The 25,827-nt window shown below is 40.0% G+C and overlaps 1 protein-coding gene across 1 annotated transcript; it reads left to right on the top strand.

The window, feature by feature from the left end:
• Window positions 1-5: 5 nt before the first annotated feature.
• LOC138971033 (protein arginine N-methyltransferase 1-like) lies at window positions 6-25,629 on the top strand. Its single transcript, XM_070343636.1, has 10 exons — window positions 6-81; window positions 9,247-9,390; window positions 10,987-11,142; window positions 11,576-11,639; window positions 13,486-13,634; window positions 20,800-20,887; window positions 22,083-22,198; window positions 22,415-22,565; window positions 23,537-23,661; window positions 24,973-25,629. The coding sequence occupies exons 1-10, from the start codon at window positions 64-66 to the stop codon at window positions 25,054-25,056; spliced, it is 1,095 nt and encodes a 364-aa protein (XP_070199737.1). The 5' UTR covers window positions 6-63; the 3' UTR covers window positions 25,057-25,629.
• Window positions 25,630-25,827: the final 198 nt, after the last annotated feature.

Here is a 25,827-nt window from a genome sequence, read left to right as displayed (position 1 = left end):
GAGCACGCAGACAGCCGACGATTCATTTCCTGTAACTACTATTTCCTGCAGACGCGCTGAGAAATGGCTGAACAAATGGAGGTAAGACATGAAAAAGCTTTTGGTAAAAAGTGAGAGATGATCCTTTTCTTGAGGGCGTCATTATGAACAGACATGCGCGTTTGTTTTATGATCATGTATGTGTTCATTGTGTGTTTCATTAGCGCAGATTTCCGTTTTCGATTATTTGCTTTGTCTGCCCGAATTCTCACGTGGTCCATGGCGCTTTCATTTTGACTGAAGACACGTTGCCGGTTGCGGAAAACCACCAGAGCAAAAGCACACAAAAACACCACTTTGTATTCAATAAAAAAAATAATCGCTTTAACACCAACAACAAAAATGTGCAACATGATTAGCTTGGACTATCTTTACATCTACAGTAAAGAGAAAAATGATTTCATTAGCAAGACAACTACGCATGTTGAAATGATGAACGAAAGGAGAACAGCGAAGAGAGACTTGACACAAAAGAGTGCCGAAAGCATTAAATTACACATGTGTGCTATGATCAATGTTATCATACAGCAGTGATGCTACCGACGATCACATAGAGAAAAAAAGATGTCGATGATTTCCAATCTTTCTGCACCTCGCATAATTAAAAAAAAAAATGATATTGTCCCCTCTCTTTTCACATTCGACGATTCGTCATTTGTGACATTGTGATCACCTGTATCCGTTTTCCCTGAAAACCCACTTAAAACCTTTAAGGGGGGGGGGGGGGGGGGACTCACCAAAGGTCTCAAGACAAATTGAATCTGAGATACAAATTGAATCTGAGATAGCTGGCAATGGGTCTGTCGGTGTCAAAACTGTGATGATACTCATACTGATAGCTCAATTCTTTAAATCACAAGTGCTGAGTTGCCAACTGCTACGCTGATAGCATGCTGATTTTCACTAGCAATTGCTACGCTAAGCTAAAGACTGCTATGCTTTAAGCAAATAATCACAAACCTGCAACAGTTGCCTTGTTTTGTGTGACTGATTTCTGCTTCCCACTACGTGTAACTGTCACAAAATGGGTCATAAAACGTCGTCTTCATCAGTACATTTAAAAAGTGGCACAGCAGATACTCTCTAATGGGCATTTTGTGTGCCTGCATTTTCATGAAACTTTAAAAACAATTAGGTTGCGGCACACCCCCTGATAACTGACCATCAATGTGTAAAATCATCTATTTTTGGTCTTCTTTCGATAATGATTTCTCAGTCACTAATCCACCAATGTTTGCCTACTAAACATAAAATTGAAGAACAATCTTTTATCTTTACAATACTCTTGGTTTTGTTTGAATTGATTAAATGTGTACCTCAAGCCAATAAAAATAAAAACCCATGTGTTGCGCTGCTCGCGGCATTTTGGACCGCCATGTTTGCAGCCTTTGTGTGTACAGATTTTCGTGTGCTTGTTTCGCGGCCTTGGCTTGTGTTGGACATGCGACCTACACACCTATATTTAGTATCAAAGTGTTCACGGAAGAATGAGGTTTTTAATGATGTAAAGTAGAGTTGTCTTCCAATTAAAAGCATGGGCGTAAAATAGATTTTTCTACAAAAGTTGAGTATTTTTCAACGATTCTGACAAAAATATCCACCTAAAACGCATCCTAACTTCAAGAAAAATGAAGCTGAATCCGTACCCTTTCGAATGAGGTACTAGGTTAATGTATTCATGACGTGTCCAAGGCAAGCGAGCCAATCAAAACGAAGGGTCCGTCCGCGATGTTCGAATTCGCCAGTCACAAAATGGCGAGTGAAGAAAGTGACGCCGCGGATGCGATTGTGACGGACAATTCAAGTGGAATCGGTAAGTTTACTGGTTTTTTGTTTCAGTTTATGCTAGAAAAATGATGTAGGAAGATATCTGTTGTAGTATTTTGCACATATTGGGAAAAGTATTGCAGAAATCAAAACTTTCAGCGAGTGCTAGCGGACACGATGTTCGAAGAAGTTTCATCAGACCGGAAGTGGCGGTCGGTTCGATAAAAATGACTTTTTCCAAGATTTACACATTATTATAACAAAAATACACATCTAACACAAAAGATTAGAGTCTTTTGGAGTTGTCTTATTTTATTTTTTAAAGGTAGTGGTAGGATTACGTTGTAATTTGGATCAAATCGACAGCGTCTGTTCGGTCAAGGGAGGTAATCACCATAATGCGTCCGATCCGCACCTTGTTTTGTGTTGTACGACGTGATACATTTGAACTAACGAATTGATACGCTTCGCTGTGAATAAATAAAAATGTTATGGCAACAAATAGATAGACTGCACAATATTCTTTTCACTGAATGAAGTCAAAATAATGAAACTTTTAAAAGAAAATAAGAAAAATAAATAAAATGTCACTTTTTTTTGTTATTATCTTTTTAACATTTTTCTTCAACAATTATTTATTTAGGCAAGCACAGATTTATAATGACACATTCAAAAGCAATGTCACTGTTTGGCAGTGAACCTGAAAGTGACACAGAAAGAATCAGGACACACACACTGTATATATTGTTACAACTTCTGGCTTTTTTTGTGTGTGTGCAGAGGGTGAAGTGTTTGAACAGCTGAAGGCTGTTTTTCTGGCAAATGGAAAAGGCAGCTTCCTGCGGTTGTCCTCAGGGATCAACTACTACTCCAGACGTTGCTGTTGAGGGATCAAGGATACAAAACATATGATGAAGCTGCACTGTTTCTCAACAAACTTCCGGATGTACCTGTTGCAAGACTTCGGTACATGCTTGTGTCTACAAATGCGAAGAAAGATGTGTCTTCAAGTTCTTCACTGTGTGACACAGACAGCCTTGGACCTTACTTAGAAGGCATGCCCCATCGTCATCTTCAGGGCGTGCGTTCATCGTGGAAGCACCACACAACTTGGGACAAACGTATCGTGCCTTTAAGGCCTACGTGATTGAAAATGTGCTGCAAAATAAAATGACTGTGCTTCCGGCTAGCTTTTTTGGGGGGGGGGTCTTTGTGCTGAAGGGGTTCCTTTAAAGGGAGTATTGTACTTTTACTTGATAGTAAACTTGGATTCTTCTTTGCTTTCAAATTTGTGGTAAATCCATCAATTCGTTCAAAAGTTGTGACAGTTTTTGTGTGTGTACAGACAGCAACATGCCAACTCTTTTTCATATTTTTAGGATTTTTTTTACTTAGTTTCCATATTTTTCAAGCTATCAATCCCACATTTTGCAAGAATGTAGATAAACGTAGAATGTGCTATGTCTCAAAATTTCATTTAGATACTCCAAGTATTTCAAAAGTTATGAAGCTTTGCATATATGTACTGGGGGGGGGGGGGAGGGGGTGGGGGGTGGGTCCTTTGTGCTGAAGGGGTTCCATTCAAGGGAGTATTGTACTTTAACTTGATAGTAAACTTGGATTCTTCTTTGCTTTCAAATTTGTGGTAAATCCATCAATTCGTTCAAAAGTTATGACAGTTTTTATCTGTGTACAGACAGCAACATGCCAACTCTTTTTCATATTTTTATAAAAAAAATTTTTCTTAGTTTCCATATTTTTCAAGCTATCAATCCCACATTATGCAAGAATGTAGATAAACGTAGAATGTGCCATGTCTCAAAATTTCATTTATATACTCCAAGTATTTCAAAAGTTATGAAGCTTTGCATATATGTACCTGGTAGAACTGCCGGCCGGACGCCGGTCAAATTGATGTTTTTCCTGACTTTGGCAATTAATAAGTCAAAAGGTTATTCCAATAATGTCTTGAAAAAAATTGGGCATGTTCTATATATATTTGTTTGGAAGATCTGACAGTTTCAGATATCTGCTGTCAATAATTTCAAATCTGTGATGGCCTAAACTTGCCCCCCCGGGCAGTTTTGGTTTGTTTTCCGCTTTGTTTTTCGTAAAGTTTCAATGCTTACTGGTAAAACAAATATGTGACTAGAGTGCTGGAACAATGATTTCTTTCTATTCCTGGTTGCTGAGAACTGATTCTCATAAGCTGAATTGACTGAGCAATTACTTTGTAGTAGCTTTGTGCTGTTAAAGTTGCCCTATTTTTCAGTTTTAAATCGCATCGCGACGGCGTACATCTTAAAATGCGAATATCTCAGGAACTAATAAAGGTATCCACTTACTTTTTTGTGTGTTTTGCTTGTTTTTTATTGTTCTTTAAAGATACACCAAAACATACACTCTCAATTCATAACAAAATTTTGACTGCCGCAACCTAAAACAATTATATTCTTGTGCAAGATGGCATAAATGCGGATGTGGGAATACATTTGAGTAGGTTGCGGCACACCCCCTGATAACTGACCATCAATGTGTAAAATCATCTATTTTTGGTCTTCTTTCGATAATGATTTCTCAGTCACTAATCCACCAATGTTTGCCTACTAAACATAAAATTGAAGAACAATCTTTTATCTTTACAATACTCTTGGTTTTGTTTGAATTGATTAAATGTGTACCTCAAGCCAATAAAAATAAAAACCCATGTGTTGCGCTGCTCGCGGCATTTTGGACCGCCATGTTTGCAGCCTTTGTGTGTACAGATTTTCGTGTGCTTGTTTCGCGGCCTTGGCTTGTGTTGGACATGCGACCTACACACCTATATTTAGTATCAAAGTGTTCACGGAAGAATGAGGTTTTTAATGATGTAAAGTAGAGTTGTCTTCCAATTAAAAGCATGGGCGTAAAATAGATTTTTCTACAAAAGTTGAGTATTTTTCAACGATTCTGACAAAAATATCCACCTAAAACGCATCCTAACTTCAAGAAAAATGAAGCTGAATCCGTACCCTTTCGAATGAGGTACTAGGTTAATGTATTCATGACGTGTCCAAGGCAAGCGAGCCAATCAAAACGAAGGGTCCGTCCGCGATGTTCGAATTCGCCAGTCACAAAATGGCGAGTGAAGAAAGTGACGCCGCGGATGCGATTGTGACGGACAATTCAAGTGGAATCGGTAAGTTTACTGGTTTTTTGTTTCAGTTTATGCTAGAAAAATGATGTAGGAAGATATCTGTTGTAGTATTTTGCACATATTGGGAAAAGTATTGCAGAAATCAAAACTTTCAGCGAGTGCTAGCGGACACGATGTTCGAAGAAGTTTCATCAGACCGGAAGTGGCGGTCGGTTCGATAAAAATGACTTTTTCCAAGATTTACACATTATTATAACAAAAATACACATCTAACACAAAAGATTAGAGTCTTTTGGAGTTGTCTTATTTTATTTTTTAAAGGTAGTGGTAGGATTACGTTGTAATTTGGATCAAATCGACAGCGTCTGTTCGGTCAAGGGAGGTAATCACCATAATGCGTCCGATCCGCACCTTGTTTTGTGTTGTACGACGTGATACATTTGAACTAACGAATTGATACGCTTCGCTGTGAATAAATAAAAATGTTATGGCAACAAATAGATAGACTGCACAATATTCTTTTCACTGAATGAAGTCAAAATAATGAAACTTTTAAAAGAAAATAAGAAAAATAAATAAAATGTCACTTTTTTTTGTTATTATCTTTTTAACATTTTTCTTCAACAATTATTTATTTAGGCAAGCACAGATTTATAATGACACATTCAAAAGCAATGTCACTGTTTGGCAGTGAACCTGAAAGTGACACAGAAAGAATCAGGACACACACACTGTATATATTGTTACAACTTCTGGCTTTTTTTGTGTGTGTGCAGAGGGTGAAGTGTTTGAACAGCTGAAGGCTGTTTTTCTGGCAAATGGAAAAGGCAGCTTCCTGCGGTTGTCCTCAGGGATCAACTACTACTCCAGACGTTGCTGTTGAGGGATCAAGGATACAAAACATATGATGAAGCTGCACTGTTTCTCAACAAACTTCCGGATGTACCTGTTGCAAGACTTCGGTACATGCTTGTGTCTACAAATGCGAAGAAAGATGTGTCTTCAAGTTCTTCACTGTGTGACACAGACAGCCTTGGACCTTACTTAGAAGGCATGCCCCATCGTCATCTTCAGGGCGTGCGTTCATCGTGGAAGCACCACACAACTTGGGACAAACGTATCGTGCCTTTAAGGCCTACGTGATTGAAAATGTGCTGCAAAATAAAATGACTGTGCTTCCGGCTAGCTTTTTTTGGGGGGGGGTCTTTGTGCTGAAGGGGTTCCTTTAAAGGGAGTATTGTACTTTTACTTGATAGTAAACTTGGATTCTTCTTTGCTTTCAAATTTGTGGTAAATCCATCAATTCGTTCAAAAGTTGTGACAGTTTTTGTGTGTGTACAGACAGCAACATGCCAACTCTTTTTCATATTTTTAGGATTTTTTTTACTTAGTTTCCATATTTTTCAAGCTATCAATCCCACATTTTGCAAGAATGTAGATAAACGTAGAATGTGCTATGTCTCAAAATTTCATTTAGATACTCCAAGTATTTCAAAAGTTATGAAGCTTTGCATATATGTACTGGGGGGGGGGGGGGGGGGGTGGGGGGGTGGGTCCTTTGTGCTGAAGGGGTTCCATTCAAGGGAGTATTGTACTTTAACTTGATAGTAAACTTGGATTCTTCTTTGCTTTCAAATTTGTGGTAAATCCATCAATTCGTTCAAAAGTTATGACAGTTTTTATCTGTGTACAGACAGCAACATGCCAACTCTTTTTCATATTTTTATAAAAAAAATTTTTCTTAGTTTCCATATTTTTCAAGCTATCAATCCCACATTATGCAAGAATGTAGATAAACGTAGAATGTGCCATGTCTCAAAATTTCATTTATATACTCCAAGTATTTCAAAAGTTATGAAGCTTTGCATATATGTACCTGGTAGAACTGCCGGCCGGACGCCGGTCAAATTGATGTTTTTCCTGACTTTGGCAATTAATAAGTCAAAAGGTTATTCCAATAATGTCTTGAAAAAAATTGGGCATGTTCTATATATATTTGTTTGGAAGATCTGACAGTTTCAGATATCTGCTGTCAATAATTTCAAATCTGTGATGGCCTAAACTTGCCCCCCCGGGCAGTTTTGGTTTGTTTTCCGCTTTGTTTTTCGTAAAGTTTCAATGCTTACTGGTAAAACAAATATGTGACTAGAGTGCTGGAACAATGATTTCTTTCTATTCCTGGTTGCTGAGAACTGATTCTCATAAGCTGAATTGACTGAGCAATTACTTTGTAGTAGCTTTGTGCTGTTAAAGTTGCCCTATTTTTCAGTTTTAAATCGCATCGCGACGGCGTACATCTTAAAATGCGAATATCTCAGGAACTAATAAAGGTATCCACTTACTTTTTTGTGTGTTTTGCTTGTTTTTTATTGTTCTTTAAAGATACACCAAAACATACACTCTCAATTCATAACAAAATTTTGACTGCCGCAACCTAGTTTGAGATAATGCTTTGCTACACTTTAAACATTTGCTACGATGAAAATTCTACGTTGCTACACTTCACAAGGGTTAGTAGGTCTGCCAGTGTCATCAAATGCGAATTGTTTGATCAACCAACTGTCCCCCCAGACAAGATTTTTAACCTTTAAAAGATCAAGATGTGTAGTAACTCGATCACTGTAACAGTAACAAAATTGTGAAAAGATGTGAGCATTTTGGAATGTTCTTCACTTTACTGTAGTGTAATAGACCAAAATTTCAGTACATGTAGTTTCACTTTCAAACTTGGAGACTATCATGTAAACTGAGGAAAGAAAAAAGGTCGAAGGGACATGGACAAAAAACCATGAACATAGTTCTTTACTAAGTACAATCATTGAATCAATCATGTCTTCTAAAATTTAGGTATGTGATTAATTGAAGACAGACTCTTGACATTGTGATTCTTGGGGCAGCTGCTTGTTGAAGACTTCAGGGATGTCGTTAGGCGTCGGACATAGACCGATTAACAGGCTCAAATGTCCGATTCACATGGCCGCATAGCGGTCAGATGTCCTATTGCTTTGAACTGAGCGCTGGCATTGTCCAATAAGAACTCAATTCCTTCAGACAGCGCAATATTCGTTAATTCTCCTTTCAAGATACACATTTTCAAAAAGCGACCAAGCATTCTCGCGTACAGGTGCACTGAAGTTGTACAGTGCGGATCTTGCGTTTGGGTGACACACGTCTGCAGCACATTAAAGTTAGGAGTATGGAAGACAACTCCAACGGACTAAGTCTTGCGTCTGCTTTTGCTTTCAGTTCGAGACATTTTGACGAAGCGCACTGAGTTATGCGTACTTATGGCTAAAAATAAAACTTAAGCCTGCCAAAGCTGAACACGTTTGGCTATTCAACGGCATACTGTGCTACATGGGGGGGGCCACGGCGAGCGTCATTCTTGAAAATGAAAACATTCTGACGTCCTATTGAAATTCCTGAAAGCGGTCAAATGTCCTGTTGATGCTGAAGAGCTAGGACATTTGTCCTATAGGTATGAATTTGTAGCAACATCCCTGAGACTTAAGCACTGTATTGTATTTGGAACAAAGGTGACCCATGCCATTATTTATCGCTGGTCCTTCAGAAACTGTTGAGAAACGCATGTACATTTTTTCACTTGAGTTCCATTTTCCAAATGTATACTTGCTCTTTTTATTACATTAAATCAAGTTTTGACTAAATGTTTTAACATAGAGGGGGAATCGAGACGAGGGTCGTGGTGTGTGTGTAGAGCGATTCAGAGTAAACTACTGGACCGATCTTTATGAAATTTTACATGAGAGTTCCTAATCCCCAGACGTTTTTTCATTTTTCGATAAATGTCTTTTATGACGTCATATCTGGCTTTATTTATTCTTCATCGTGTTCTGATTCCCAAAACATATAATTATGTTATATTCGGATTAAAAACAAGCTCTGAAAATTAAAAATATAAAAATTATGATCAAAATTAAATTTCTGAAATCGTTTTAAAAACTATTTTATCTCATTCCTTGTCGGTTCCTGATTCCAAAAACATATAGATATGATATGTTTGGATTAAAAACACGCTCAGAAAGTTAAAACGAAGAGAGGTACAGTAAAGCGTGCTATGAAGCACAGCGCAACTGCTACCGCGCCAAACAGGCTCGTCACTTTCACTGCCTTTTGCATTAGCGGCGGACTACGTTCAGTTTCATTCTGTGAGTTCCACAGCTTGACTAAATGTAGTAATTTCGCCTTACGCGACTTATTCCTTTTTCTTTTTTCTACTCTGATTGGTACCCTGGTAACTAACTGCCAGTCATTAACTCGTTGAATGATTTTAAACGTTGCAGGCTGCACCAAGTGTCACTGCCAGCGGCGATGGAACAACTGAGACGCCCGCTGCTGGGCTCCAGAATGGATCCTCCGTTCCTGCTGAGGAGATGACCTCCAAAGACTACTACTTTGACTCCTACGCTCACTTTGGCATTCATGAGGTTTGGACATTGTTCTCAGCATTGTACATCACATGAGTTAGGAGGTGTAAATGTCTGCAGATGTCAGACATTGCATTAACTATTGAACATATTTGATTTAAAAGAGTAAGAAATGTATAGGTTTTTGTTCAGGAGGTAAGGACACTTAAGATTTGTACTTTTGGAGGTATAAATCAAGCTTGCCTCGTGCTTGTGTTTGAATCAGGACTGTCAGGACTCTGAAATTGTGATAAATATCAGCTTTAGTGTGTGTCTGCATTATTAGTTTTACTTTCACTTTCAGATTGCATTTTATTATTAATTTGAATGAAGTACTAGTAGAACCCCTCTTTAACTCTTAGCATCCTGTACTGTTCTCTATAGAGTAATGCTCATATCCTGTAAGGATTTGTGAAAATGAGCCATAAATAGGGTTACTCGGCAAAATGTGTGTAACTTTTGTATTTGTTGATAGATTTGCTTTATATTTTAGGGGAGGTTAGCACTTAGGTTGTTCTACATGCCTAGTATGTTACTTTAGTTTTATTTACCCTTTTACCTGTAAAAAATTAAACTTAATTAGCAATTGCAGGTGTTATTATATGTGTGTGTGTTAATAAAACATTTTCATGGACAACTTTCTTATGTTGTGGTGTTTAAAGTGTACAGACATCATGCCAAGAAGTAAACATGCACACCACTGACCTTTGGATGACTTTATAATGCATTATTGATGAACGAAATCACAGGTACCAATAAGTCACGTTTTCTTCTATTCACAGTTTTCACTTCAAAACCTTGCTGATGGGCATATCGCTCCGTCTCTTCTTTAATTTTTTGGAAGAGTGTCTCCGGGAAAAGTTGAAGAAAATACTCCACTGGTTTGGCATCTAATCCCAAAGGCATAGTTGGTCCAAATTCACTTTCAAAAGGTTCTTTTTCGAAGTCCTCAATAATGTCCACCCATTCTGCATCAGAGTCAACTTCTGCGTCGGACTCAGAACTATCGATCTCTACCTCCGAATCAAAATCACTGAGATCGGCAGTGTGCACTGTAGACACTGAAATATCACTCTGGTTGTCAACACCAAGTCCCTGCGCTCTTTCTGCGATTAACTGATCGATTAAATCGCCAAATTCTGATCCACTGTCGGACGCATCATCTGCCATGGCGGCCACAAGGTGTGCAGAAAAAAATCCGAGAAAAATTGCGCTAAAACAACCCCAAACAAAGAAAACTGCAGTCAGCGGGAACAGACGACGCAACTAGAACGTTTCCGGAAGTGGACTAAACCTTCTCTCTCGCACAGAAGAGCTCCAACTTCCTTTGAGGTCATTTCTAAAAATGGCATCAGCGAGTTGCGGTTTCGTGCGGTACAGGACTGACATAGAGGTGCGGTTTCATGCGATACAGGACGCTAAGAGTTAAAGACCTCCAAAAATGTGTGAGAATCAGGTCTTATAACAGAGGGAGTCTTAAAAGGGAGGTAACTTTACACAGGTTATCAACACAACTTAAAACAAATCAAGGTCTTAAAAAGGAGGAAGTCTTAAACTAGGGGGGTCTTCCACTGTATGAAATAATGCTAACTCTTGGGTGGCGTGTGTGACTTTCAGGAGATGCTGAAGGACGAAGTGCGCACCAGGACGTACCGTAACTCCATGTACTACAACAAGCACCTGTTCAAGGGAAAGACCGTACTGGATGTCGGCAGTGGTACTGGGATCCTCTGCATGTTTGCTGCCAAGGCTGGTGCCGCCAAAGTTATCGGCGTAAGTTTTCGTGATTTAGTGTTGTGTGTATGTGCTGCGCTTTCGTTTGCAATTTTGTTGTTTGTGTAGGAAAATTGTTACTGTTGTGAATTTGTCAGGTTAAAAGTAGTACTTTTTATCTGGAAAGGACAGTAAAAAAATTGAGACTTGGCTCCAGAACAGGTCTAGACTTGGGTCCAGTCTTTCGTTTTATTTCATTTATATGATTGATATTGATGCACTATTCCGTGCACTATTTTGCACAGTTTGTGGAATTCCTGTCCCAGAGTACTATTACAAAAATGTACAAGCCTACTTTAAAATTGATACTATTCTGGTAGTAAATTTACTGTTACGATTGCCATTGTGATTTAAGCCTTTTTGTCAGGCTTTTCATCATTCTTTCTTTTTTGCTGAAGAGACTTACATTTGTATGATTTTTTTGTCTTTCCAGATTGAATGTTCCAGTATTATTGACTACAGCCAAAAGATCGTCAAGGCCAATAAACTTGATCATGGTGAGTGAAACGCAGATTCCCATCTCGATTGTATATTGTAGTCATCTGATAGTGTTTTTATTCACACAGTATTGCATGGGTGAAACTAGCCCGTCAATTGACTGAAATCCGTCAGTCTGAAAATAAGTTTGACAGAAATTCCGTCAATCCGCAATTTTAAAAAAATTGGAGAAAAAAACCCGAAACTACTTGCGGAACGCGTTTTCGAACTGCAATAGTGAACCGGTTGCAGTTTGCTTGGAAACGGAAGCGCTTTTGCCCGTGCTCGCGGTAAACCCCGTGGGTGAGGTTTCTTTGCTTTCGGATTCGCTCTGCATCACGATAAAAAAAAAAGTTCTCTCGCGTTTTGGCAGGCATTACGAAGTGGTGACACGTTTTCTGCGACAAAGATGCCGGTTTTGACGGAAAACGCACGGACAGATCTTATTGATGCTGGTCTTGCCAACAAATGGCGATGGGACTGGTTGGAGTTCATCAGTGAAACTAAAACTGTGTGTGATAAGTTTGGTGCTTGAAACTCAAGTGCTTTTCCTTGCGAACTTTGCACTACAGTGGAACCCCTCTCTAGCGACCTTGAAAATGTTGACAAAAATCGGTCCTTATGGAGGGGGTTCCTTACAGAGGGAGGGGTCAGGGGGCCACAAAGAAAGTCACCTCAGATTTTCAACAAAAAAAAGAGAAAACAGAAGTTTGAGTTGCTGACGACCGTTTCCTCAAGCAAACTGCTTCGATTTCATGTTTGACATTGTGGATGGTGTCCACCAGTTTTGGTGCATGTACTACCCTCAGATCTCAGTACCCTGGCCAAGTTTCCTCTCAAGACATCAAAGAGACCGCCATAGGTTAAACTCCCCATAGGTTAAACTGGTGCAGGAAGTGTTTCCTCTCTCAGATATGAAAGGGGAACCACCTCTTGTAGCTAAAACTGGGTCAATGGCCCCTGGGAAGAAGGTCAGTGTCTTTTAACAAGGCCACCCAACTATCACAATGAACCTGCCTTTGATCTCGATGATTGGTTTGTGATGTTTACTCAGCCCACCCAACCATCACACCTCTCAGCGGTTTAGTGCCTTTGCTTACGCGAGACTGTTATAACTGGTTATAACCGGTTTGTCAGTGATGGTTACGCTGACTGAGAGTCTGGGCTTTGTCTGACAAAGTCGTTGCACAAGCTGTTAGGTCGGTCCTTAGACGTTAGAGCGGGGTGGTCGCTACACTGGTGACAACTATATAAGGAAACACATCGGTTAAAAAAAAGGGTCGTTGTGGCGGGGAAGTCCTTAGAGAGGGGTTCCACTGTATAAGAGATGCTACTGCTTAGTTGCTACTTTGTGCAGTGCTACATCATGCTGTTTGCATGTGTGACATTCTGTTTCATCATTTATTTCAATGCCTGTCTGGCAATGTTTGCTTCTTATAATTAAATATTTCGAACTTTTATTTCAGTTGTTCAGTTGTTCACTTTCTATTTCATGTAGTATGGCTGTTGTCAATGTTAATTGTTATCAATTGTGTCGTTGTGTTGGAAGATGCAAGTGTGAAAGGATACACACAAAAATGATTACTTCTGTGAATTGTTTTGATTTTGTTTACCCTTTTTACCATATCATTAGAATCTGAAGGTATTTTTTTGACCTGCATGATAGTGTATTTTTTTGCCAGGAAAGGCCACAAAATCACAATGAATAATGCAAAAAAAATCGTTTTCGGCCCCCCTGGACCCCTGCCTCAAAAAATTTTCAGTCAATTTGATTTTCCTAGATTTCACCCATGGTATTGTTCTCAGTTGTTAAACCTTTTTTTAATCATTAAACCTTTTTATTTTTTTTTATTCTTATTTCTTAAGTGGTTACACTGATCCGAGGCAAGGTGGAGGAGGTGACTCTCCCTGACGGAATTGAGAAGGTGGACATCATCATCAGCGAGTGGATGGGCTACTGCCTGTTCTATGAGTCCATGCTTAAGACCGTCCTCTACGCCCGCGACAAGTGGCTGGTATGTATTTTTGGCCAAGAACAAAAATGTGTGATATGCAGGGTAATGTGTTAGAAATAACAAGAGGCGAAGCCTTCAAGGCTCACGTAAGAAATCGACAAACAGCAACACAAACTCAATCACTCCGTCACACATACACACACACAGTAAGCATAGGGGACACGGTGCAAGAGTGCGAGACACTAGATCTAGATCTGTCTGTCTGCAGCCTACTTACGGGGACACGACTGCCAGATGGCCAGATCGACACTGTGCTTTCGACAGCACTTCCTCGCGCAGACACTGGAAACACGCTGTGGGCACGTTTCATGATATTGAGGATTGCAGTTTCCCTCTCACACACAATATTCCAAAATAATAAATAGTCAAACAGGGGCCAAAAAACAGTTAGCACCAAGAGTTCAACTTTTTATCTATCCAAAACAGTAAAAAAAATTATATGAACATTCGTATTTCCAAGATGATTGGCGTTCCAAGACGCTATATCCTAAAAACCCCAAAACATGCTTTTACAACTTCAGTGCATAATAACTGCCCAAAGGTGCTGTTTAAAGCAACCATTGATAATAATTTTTAACATACTCCTTGAACACATTAATAAAAACGGTTAACTTGCAAATAAAGGGACAGTATTGATCAGAACAATGGTAAGATAAAGGACGCTACTTATATTTTGTACATTTTTTATCTTTATCGTTTCCTGTAGACCTCAGAAGTTCTAACCAGCTTAAGAAATCATTCTAAAATCGAAAAACAAACATCTATACAGTTTGTACGCAAAGTAGATTGATATTTGACACAGTCACACAGACATACGTGGGCTATGGGGCAACCCTACCCCCTAAATTTGAAAACGGGGTCAATTTCTTAACTGCATGCATTCAGCAAAACAATCCCTAAAAATTTATTTTTTTCACAAATGAACTTATGACTTTAGAAAAGCATTCAAAAATGCATATATACAACGCTTTTTCTTTGGTCCCAATTCAAGGGGGTGTGCTATTCTCAGGTAACACTGTGAACGCTCAAATGAGACTTGGTCACATGTCAAAATAGTAATCCCCCCTGTTGTTCATGGTTCGTTGGTGGGATTTTTTTTTATCTGAGCCATTGGCAAGCATGAAATGTCATCAACATTAGGAAAGACATAGTATCTCCCATTGTCTTTTGCGCGCAAACACTTCACACAGATCTCCTCTCGATCTGGCCCATCGGGGAAATGGGTTGACTTGGGGATGATCACCGCCCTGTATCTCTCCACCTTTCCATCCATGCTGACAAAGTCAGCGGTCACAAAGTCCCCAACTTGAATGTCTCACTGTGGGACAAAGAACCTGGTTTTCACGACTGGCACCACGCGGCATCCAGTGGCGTGTTGTGGGTAGACGTCCATTGATTTTGATAATAATTTTTATATTTTTAATTTTCAGACTTTGTTTTTAATCCGAATATAACATATTTATATGTTTTTGGAATCAGAAAATGATGAAGAATAAGATGAACGTACATTTAGATCGTTTTATAAAAAAATAATTTTAATTACAATTTTCAGATTTTTAATGACCAAAGTCATAAACTAATATTTACGCCACCAAGCTGAAATGCAATACCGAAGTCCGGCCTTTGTCGAAGATTGCTTGGCCAAAATTTCAATCAATTTGATTGAAAAATGAGGGTGTGACAGTGCCGCCTCAACTTTTAAAAAAAGCCGGATATGACGTCATGAAAGACATTTATCGAAAAACTGAAAAAAACGTCCGGGGATATCATACCCAGTAACTCTCATGTCAAATTTCATAAAGATCGGTCCAGTAGTGTACTCTCAATCGCTCTACACACACACGCCCACACACACACACATATACACACACACACACACACACACATACACCACGACCCTCGTCTCGATTCCCCCTCTATGTTAAACATTTAGTCAAAACTTGACTAAATGTAAAAAGAAAAAGAAAAATTCAAAAAAATGGGATAGCGGCGAAACGGGATTGCGCCAAAATGGGATGCGGTAGTAAAATGACGCTTGGCTTGTTAAATGTCGCCAAAATGGGACGGCGGCAAAACGGGATTGCACGTAAATGGGATATTGCGCGAATTATAAACGAAGGAGTAGGCCCTAAGTTTCTCGTACGAGATGTTTACTGGGAGTAAATATTTGGGGAGTAAAAATTTAGTTCCTTGTGAGTTCTTTTTTCGTACAAGATTTTTACTGGAAGTTTACTCCGTCCGAGTCAATTTTTCGTGGAGTAAAAATTTTGTGTTACACCGGTTCATGACCGTTGTGGTAACGAGCGCACATTGTTGTCTCTATATATTGTGTTCCTACGAATCGAAAGTACGATCGCCAAGCCAGTCTGTCATTGAAGGCAACGTTCGATATTTCCGTCTGTCAGCGTTGCCAACGTTCGACAGATTTTACTACTGTTACTCACAAACTTTCAATTTACACAATGAAATGCCAATAACATGTACACACAAGAATGGGAGACGAAGGGAAAACCTACTAGCGATTGAAATTATGCAAACGAACTCACAAATCCCTCACTTTCCGAATGCAAACGCTGCAAATCCGTATGCGTGCGTCGCTGTGCCGAACGTTGGGTTGACGAACGTTGCTGACAGACGCAACAAAACTTGATCAAAAGGCACTAAAAACGATTAAATGTTTTACTCACTGGGTATCGCATTCCTCTTTTTCTTCCTGCAGACGATATGAAGCGGTTGAAACGTCGTTTCCGATTAAAGGCTCGGTTATTTCCGTTAAAAACGAAGTTTGCCGAACGTGTGATTCAGTCTACAGACACCGGTCGGATCACAACAAAAATGTTCATTCTTTGCGATTTTGTGATACTGTTGATGATACACCTGCTTTCCAGTGAAGAACATCAATAAAATGATGTTCACAAGCAAGAATAACAGACAAAAGCACGCGATGTGTAAAATTAGGCTTTGCTTTGCAAACAAAGCACGTGTTTTTTTTACTGACAGACACTTTCGGTGGTGATTGAAAATTTTTCCAGAAACGGTTTTATGCTCCCATTTGATATTGTTTCCCTATTTTCTCTAGTCAGAGACTAACCTTGTGTATTAATTGAATTAATAACCCCATTATCATAAGTTTTGTGTGTTATTTTTGTGTCTGTTGAATCACACTTTGAGATGGGGTCATGTGACAGAAGGAAATGGTGTCTGTCAGGATTCACACGTTCGCTTCGAAAAACGCGCTCAAATAATTGCTCAAACACAAACATTTTAGCTTTTATTTATTTTTTTGTATTGCAAATACCATACTTACTCATGCCAAGCAGAAAAAATGATGAAAATCAACACAGTAAGCAAGTAATTTGAAGGCAAAGTTTACACACATCAAAGAGTCTGATTACCGTGAAACCTGCCTGTGCAGATTAACCTGCAGGAAATATCCTTTGGTATCTTCTTTGTCTATTTTTCTGGAGCTACGAAACCGAACAATGTGAAATCGTCTTCTCCGAATCGGCGAACTGCAGCTCGGTGATAACTGTATCTATACCACAAGTCTTCACGCGATCTGACCTAACCTTGACCCCTGATCTGGTCTACATACCACACACGACACAAACCAGTCACCTGTTTTTACCCCCCCAAAACCCCCCACCACCCGTTTTCTTTGGATACACACTTTAACTACATACGTGCCGACGAAATGTTGATCATTGCTTCAATATTTTGAAGCTGTTGCTTGGATAATAACCAGGTAAAATTAGTATTTCGGTGTTTAGTCAAATGTTAAAGTTTCTATCACACACATACACACGCACAGACAGACAAAGTTTAGCATCGCATAGGCTACACTTACGTGAGCCAAAAATGGTTGGTAGACTTTTTTTGTTTTCTTTTGTGGAAAGCACTTCTAAGTATTAAGACAGTTGTTTTTATCTCCTGTGTGTTTGTGTAAAAAAAAAAAAAAAATCTTGAAACTTAACGGAAAAACGTTTATGGGCTGCAGAAAAAAATAGGTACGGTTGGATTACCATAATCACATAATTAGTTATTACGCCTTAACATTTCAGGCTGTGTGTCAATGCATGTGAGAGAGTGAATCATTAGAGTGTACACTGGTGTGTCTGTTCGTACATTTGTTATATTTCCCTATGTTGACAGTTAAAGCTGTGGTCTATTTATGACTATCCGGGGCTACGAGTTTGAAAAGATAAGGTGAAAATCATGTACAGAATTCTGTACAGCAAACGCTACCCATCTATACGGCGTGTATGACCTTGAGAGCTTCAGTCAACGCTTGAATTTTGCAGTGGTAACATCCGGTTTGCTCTCTCAGAGCTGGGCATACTTGTCAAAATAAACGACTTGGCAGGGATTCGAACTCAAGGCCTCGGGTCTTCGAAATGCCGGGGCCAATGTCTTAACCGCTAGGCCACTCCACCAGTGTTGTCAAAGATGGAAATAATAATAATTTTATATCATTCTACGCTTCAACTACCATTCATGCGTTGCAAAAACATAAAAATTGCCCTTCAAATTTGCCTTTATTTGCAAACATGTTTCACGGAATCGCAGTACATGTTTACACCGTCATGCTACACGACATTCGCCTATCTCTATTTACAACATTAAAAAAAAATGACAAGAAGAGTATTTGAATCTCTCCAAAGCTCTGTGAAGTTAAAAACAGACATCAAAGAAATAGTTATACATGTATTCACTTCTGAACAGTGGGCGGATAGATATATAAATCATGCTGCTTCAAGAATAACATAACATGAATTCATATCAATGTTTTTCCTTCTGTAGATATATAAATCATGCTGCTTCAAGAATAACATAACATGAATTCATATCAATGTTTTTCCTTCTGTTTCTCAATTGGCGCGGTAGCCTAGTGGTTAGGTCATCAGACTCGAGGTCGAGAGTTCGAATCTTCGTCGGGGCTTTAATTTTTTCCCCTTGATCTCTCTTGAAGATAAAATATGATCAGTCTTGAGAGAGCAAACCGGATGTTATCCCTGCAAAATTCAAGCGTTGACTGAAGCTCTCAAGGTTATACACGTCGTATAGGTGGGGTTTCGGGTAGCGTTTGCTGTACAGTAGAACTCCCCCTTAGCGACCCCCCTGTTTACGACCACCCCCTTTTTACGACCGATTTTGCTACCACGGATGCATTCTACTATATAATGAACCCCCAGTGAACGACTCACCCCAAAACGCGACTTATGACCAAGCTTTTGGGGATGAATTACGACTTTCGCGCATTTGTAGTCGAGCAGATGAAAACAATACATGGCGGCTCATGCTCCTCGAACTATCGCGAGACAACAACAAAATTAAATCTCGCGCACGATAGAATCCGCGGCGACTTCCTTAGGAGTCGGGAAGACGCAAATCCTGTGTATCGTCAAGGATAATGACCCAAAACGCAACTTAAGACCGAGATTTTTGGGATGATTTACGACTTTTGCGCATATTTCGAGCAGACGAAAACACAACATGGCGGCTCTCGCTCCTCCAACTATAAAAACGAAATCTTGCGCGCGCGAGATCCTGATACATCCGGGTTTTTTCTGCACACTATCTTGTCACGACGACTGTCTTGTTGACAAACGAAGATTCGCAAAAGAAAAAGAAAAGCACCGACTCTTGAGTAGAGAGCTAAGGCCAACAAAAAAAAATGCTTTGGTTACGGTTTCATGGCCAAAAAAAATAGGGTAGGTAGGTCGATTAAACTTTTTTTTTGTTTGTTTTTTTGTTTTTTGGTTGGTCCCTCTTGAAATGATAAAAATAGTTTTCGAGAGTCATGCCAAAGTCCAGTTCGAAAGAGTCTTCGGGCTCGGCACTTATTTTCGTCGACCCAACACATTTTATCCCGAACAGTTTGCCGTCCAAAGTTGGATGAAAATCATGAAAAAATGTCCACCAAGGTTGCACTCTTCGAAAGTTCGATATGAACGCACTTTCCGAATACGATTTCAAATGCAGACGACATCTTTTTACGTTCGCGCAACGAACGAACGCACGAGACTGACTTCCCTTGGATATGGGAGTTGTAAAAAGTGGAGTGGTGTCCCTTGTCGGGCTTGTTGTTGTCTGCTCGCCGGCGATCGATGTTTTCTCTGTGCCGTGGTGTTGTCGTTTTCGGTGGGTTTGTGTGTGTGTGTGTGGTTTTTTGACTCACATGCGAAGCAAAAGTGAGTCTATGTACTCACCCGAGTCGTCCGTCCGTCCATCCGTCCGGACGTCCGTCCGTCCGGAAAACTTTAACGTTGGATATTTCTTGGACACTATTCAGTCTATCAGTACCAAATTTGGCAAGATGGTGTATGATGACAAGGCCCCAAAAAACATACATAGCATCTTGACCTTGCTTCAAGGTCAAGGTCGCAGGGGCCATAAATGTTGCCTAAAAAACAGCTATTTTTCACATTTTTCACATTTTCTCTGAAGTTTTTGAGATTCAATACCTCACCTATATATGATATATAGGGCAAAGTAAGCCCCATCTTTTGATACCAGTTTGGTTTACCTTGCTTCAAGGTCAAGGTCACAGGAGCTCTTCAAAGTTGGATTGTATACATATTTTGAAGTGACCTTGACCCTGAACTATGGAAGATAACTGTTTCAAACTTAAAAATTATGTGGGGCACATGTTATGCTTTCATCATGAGACACATTTGGTCACATATGATCAAGGTCAAGGTCACTTTGACCCTTATGTCAGCGGGGAGCGAGTATTACGCCATGAGTAAATTTTCTTTGAAAGTTGAGTTCAAGTTGTTCTGCTGTTATGTGTTTGGGTGTGTGTGTGTGTGGGTGTGTTTTGATATGACAGTAAACTGCAACTGTGTGTTTGTGTGTAAACATGACAGTAGATACACTGCAACCAAGTTTATGACCGACCAGCCAAAAACTCAAACCCCCCTTTTAAGACCCCCCCTTTTTACGACCTAATTTTCAAGGTTTTTCCAAAGTTGTAAACAGGGGGTTCTATGGACTATGGACTAAAAAGCAAATGGTGAGGACATACTCACAAAACCTATTTCATTTACCATTGTCAGCTATTAAAAAAAAAAGAAACTCAGACAGTGAGAGGTATCCAGGACTTGATCCACAATCTGTCATCTGACAGTTTTTGTGTTGTGACAATAGATTTTTGTTTTTTCAGGCTCCCGATGGTCTGATCTTCCCTGACAGGGCCACCCTGTACATCACAGCCATTGAAGACAGACAGTACAAGGATGAAAAGATCAACTGTAAGTAACAGTCATAGTTTCAGGTGTCTGTGATTACCTCCCTTGGCTTTTTTGATTTGGTGTGACTTTACCACAGTCGAGGTTTTTTTTATTGAGGCCTTTATCGGCATGTTTTATTTGTCTTCTCTATTTTGCTGTTACAAGTATAGTAATCTACCTAATATCAAATTTGTGGGGAATTGAACTTAAATTGAACTCGGGAATGCATAGTTGGAAGCAAAATTGTCTGTTACATTTTTGAGTCACTTGAGAAAATGTGACTCTATGTAATCGGTCAGTGTTAGTCTGTCTGTCCGTAGACACCACCTTAACGTTGGACTTTTCTCGGAAACTATCAAAGCGATCGGGCTCATATTTTGTTTAGTCGTGACCTCCAATGACCTCTACACTTTAACGATGGTTTCGTTGACCTTTGACCTTTTTCAAGGTCACAGGTCAGCGTCAAAGGAAAAATTAGACATTTTATATCTTTGACAAAGTTCATCGGATGTGATTGAAACTTTGTAGGATTATTCTTTACATCAAAGTATTTACATCTGTAGCCTTTTACGAACGTTATCAGAAAAACAAGGGAGATAACTAGCCTTTTCTGTTCGGCAACACACAACTTAACGTTGGGCTTTTCTCGGAAACTATAAAAGTGACCGGGCTCAAATTTTATGTGAACGTGACTCCCAGTGACCTCTACACTTTGACGTCTGCTTTGGTGACCTTTGACCTTTTTCAAGGTCACAGGTATGTCTTGAAGGAAAAAAATTGAAATATCATATCTCTGAAACTATTCATCGGATTTGATTCAAACTTTATAGGATTATTCTTTACATCAAATTATTTACATCTGTATTGTGTTGTGAATAGCAATTTCTTCCTGTCCATCTGATGCCTCATATAATATTCAGAACTGCGAAAGTGACTCGATCGAGCGTTTGCTCTTCTTGTTTTTTAATGGGAACAAAAACAATAAATGAGCACATACACAGATTGGGCCCTCTATGTCATTAGCTTGAACTGTAAAGATCATTGAAATTCCTTGGTGCTGATTGTTTTCAAAATGCTGTTTTCACAAGTATGCTGCGCGATTTATCATGGGTTTTCCCAGACTACTTCACATTTCAATTTGTTCTTTTCTTTTATCAATAGGCTGCTAAAGGTTTGGAACGGTTGTTTTCATTAATACTCTATTTTGTATCACCAGGGTGGAACAGTGTGTACGGGTTTGACATGAGCGTGGTCGGCCAGGTGGCTGTGTGTGAACCGCTGGTGGATGTTGTGGACCCCAAACAAGTTGTCACAAACTCCTGTCTCATCAAGGTACATGTTCTTTTCTCTTTTTTTCACAGCTGTGTAAATGATAATCACATCGACATGTTTGCACATGCGTCATTGTTTTTGATGTTTGTGGCTTGCCTTGTTTTCACACTTGTGTGCTTGATGTTTCTAGTTTGCCCTGTTTTTCACTCCTGTGTGATTGTTTTTGATGGTTGTGGCTTGCCCAGTTTTGACACCTGTGTCATGTTTGTTGTGCAGGAGGTGGATATGTACACCATCAAGGAGGGTGACCTGTCGTTCTCCGCCCCCTTTCACCTGAGCGTGAGACGCAACGACTACCTGCACGCCCTGGTCACCTTCTTCAACATTGAGTTCACCAAGTGCCACAAGCTCACGGGATTCTCTACAGGTAAGGGACATACTTTCAGAGTTAAAACAATCGTTGGTGTGTGCCATCATAGGGGAAGCCTGCATTTAAAAAAAAAAATCTGACTATGTTGTGGAACTTGGCAGTCAGTCTGCTGCATTAGAACAGAGGCCTTGGTCAAGTCTGTTCTTGTAATCAAACTGCAAGAATGATCTGTATAACTAATTGTCTCCCAGGTACGGATATATCTGTACCCACTCATATGCCGATATGGCTCTGTACCCACTCATATATCCGCTCAGACTGTTAGTTTCAGTCGCTTCCTGTAACGTCCATCTAACGCCTGCATTCCAGCGTGTTGATACAGTTACTACACAGTTACTACAATTCTGAGTGACCTGCTGCAGCACAGCTGGTCTCGGCTAAAAAAAACTTGGTCAGCATAGGGGGGGTAGAAAATGTAAATATGTCTTCTGTAGATTACTTTCCTTTCTACCTCCATTACATTCTTCCTTCATTCCACTTGTGTATACAGCAAAAGCCAACAGCCTGGCTGCTTACTGTGTAGTGGCATTTGTTGCTGAATTTATTTTGAAAATTTACATTGTGTCGGCGATCTTTGTTTTTCATTTCGGTGCTTTTTGTTGTGGATAATGTTGGTAGCAGTCTGTGCTTGAGTTGGCTCCCTTGAATTTGGGGAAGCAACTGACAGGAAGGGGACGATCTCCTCTCCAATGCGGTATGACTTAAAAGTACATTCCTGTTGACTCGTCTGCCTTGCAGTCCATCAGACCTAGTTCAACATATGCGGCAGACAGAAAAGTTCTCCACTCACCGACAATAGTGATCTTCGTGTTTAAAAAACCCACCTAAACCTGACGATCTATACATGTTGGGATTGTGTTTATATCTCGCAGCCCCTGAGGCCCCTTACACCCACTGGAAGCAGACGGTGTTATAACTGGGGGAGCATGACCTGCCATTCCGTACATGTTACTCTTTATGTCTCGCAGCCCCTGAAGCCCCCTACACCCACTGGAAGCAGACTGTGTTTTACCTGGGAGAGCATGACCTGACCATCAAGAAGGGAGAGGTGATGGACGGAGTCTTCACCATGAAGCCCAACAAGGCCAATGTTGTAAGTATAACTTCTTCTTGTTAAATGTGCCTTTCTTCCTGTGTAAAACTGCATGTAAATTGCAACATGTCTGTCCAAGCTTTAACTTGGGATACGAGCATCTTTTAACTTAGTCATGTATCAAAACCAGCAACCTGGCTGCAGCATGTCTAGATTGGAATTTTTGACTCACATGCGAAGCAAAAGTGAGTCTATGTACTCACCCGAGTCGTCCGTCCGTCCGTCCGTCCGGAAAACTTTAACGTTGGATATTTCTTGGACACTATTCAGTCTATCAGTACCAAATTTGGCAAGATGGTGTATGATGACAAGGCCCCAAAAAACATACATAGCTTCTTGACCTTGCTTCAAGGTCAAGGTCGCAGGGGCCATAAATGTCAAAAAAACCAGCTATTTTTCACATTTTCTCTGAAGTTTTTGAGATTGAATACCTCACCTATATATGATATATAGGGCAAAGTAAGCCCCATCTTTTGATACCAGTTTGGTTTACCTTGCTTCAAGGTCAAGGTCACAGGAGCTCTTCAAAATTGGATTGTATACATATTTTGAAGTGACCTTGACCCTGAACTATGGAAGATAACTGTTTCAAACTTAAAAAATGATGTGGGGCACATGTTATGCTTTCATCATGAGACACATTTGGTCTCATATGGTCAAGGTCACTTTGACCCTTATGAAATGTGACCAAAATAAGGTAGTGAACCACTAAAAGTGACCATATCTCATGGTAGAAAGAGCCAATAAGCACCATTGTACTTCCTATGTCTTGAATTAACAGCTTTGTGTTGCATGACCTTGGATGACCTTGGGTCAAGGTCACATGTATTTTGGTAGGAAAAATGTGTAAAGCAGTTCTTATTGTATGATGTCATTGCTAGGTTTAGTTATTTGACCTTGACCCTGAAGGTCAAGGTCAAGCATGTGAGTCGTATGGGCTTTGCCCTTCTTGTTGTTTTATGCAAGTATCTAAAGATTTTCAGGAAATACTTTCAGTTTTTGAAAGTTAAATCCTTAGTTTTAACTGCTATGAGAATGAAGTCCTGTTAACAATAAGCCCTTGAAGGTATTTATTTTCATTCTGATGGCAAGATTGCTGGTGAGTTGAGTGAGTTCAGAGAATTTCTTGGAGGTTGCTCAAGGCAGGGATTTGGCTAGAGAAGTTGAGCTCTCTCGAGTCTGTTTCTGTTCTGTTTGAAGTATTTTGAGCAGAAGTATGACAAGTCTTGCATTAGTTCTCTCTTATTCATAAAGACACCTACCTTGCTTGAAATTTGACTGACTGGTTTTTTTCTTTACCTCTTCTTGCAGAGGGACCTGGACTTCACCGTCGACTTTGACTACAACGGAGAGCTTTCAGAAGCCAGCGCCAGTTTAGCTTTCAAGATGCGTTAGTGACGTCCGTCCCAACCACGCTTTCCACCAGGCTTTTCAAGACAGTGACTTTGTGTGTGTGTGTGTGTCACTCGCGGTGCTTTGCATTGTGTCAGTGACAGGCACATTTGTGGCGTCCTGATGTGACGTGTCAGGTGTCGCGTTGTGATGCTCTAGGCGCCCTAGCGCCAGCATTCACACCTCTAGTGACTAGTTTGACGTCAACGTGCTTCACTCTGGGCGCCGTCGCGCCAGTGCTTGTGCGTTGATGCCAGACAGTCGTTGTTCTGGTGGTTACTTTGATACCATGCGTTTGCACTGTTGGGAGAGTGTAGTGTGAAAGTGTGTGCGAGAGAGAGTTGGGGTGTGGCATGCTGTGAGAGGGATTGAGTGTGTATGCATGATTTGGTTGGTGCTGATAGACTTTTTGCTGTGCCGTGTGGTGTTAAGGAGTGCTGAGGTGTGCCGTTGAGCTGTTGTCTGCGTGTGAACTGCTGCTCATGATCCAAATTGCCACTCAAGCTAACATGTTTGAGTTGAAAGTTCCAGTTCTCTGCTTTTGTCCATTTAAGAATTTCCCACTCGCTTTCTTTGATACACATTGCTCAGACCATTTGTTGTCACCTCGGTACTTAAAAAAGAAGATGATGGATCTGATGAGTCCATATTCCGTTTCCCTTTTTACTTAATTTTGATTTGTCCAATGAAACGCTCCCCTCCGACATGTTTTCATTATCATTTCCATTCAGCGAAGAACAAAACTTCGTCTCCTGGTTGATTGCCTAAGCAGCT

Source organism: Littorina saxatilis, linkage group LG7, assembly GCF_037325665.1.
Source record: "Littorina saxatilis isolate snail1 linkage group LG7, US_GU_Lsax_2.0, whole genome shotgun sequence".
Taxonomy (NCBI): domain Eukaryota; kingdom Metazoa; phylum Mollusca; class Gastropoda; order Littorinimorpha; family Littorinidae; genus Littorina; species Littorina saxatilis.
Note: the sequence above shows the minus strand (reverse complement) of the source record. Positions and strands in the feature narration are given on the sequence as shown.

Coding starts and splice junctions, on each gene's coding strand:
- LOC138971033 (XM_070343636.1), top strand. Junction 9,391..10,986: donor CTCACTTTGGCATTCATGAG/GTTTGGACATTG, acceptor TGTGACTTTCAG/GAGATGCTGAAGGACGAAGT. Junction 11,143..11,575: donor GTGCCGCCAAAGTTATCGGC/GTAAGTTTTCGT, acceptor TTGTCTTTCCAG/ATTGAATGTTCCAGTATTAT.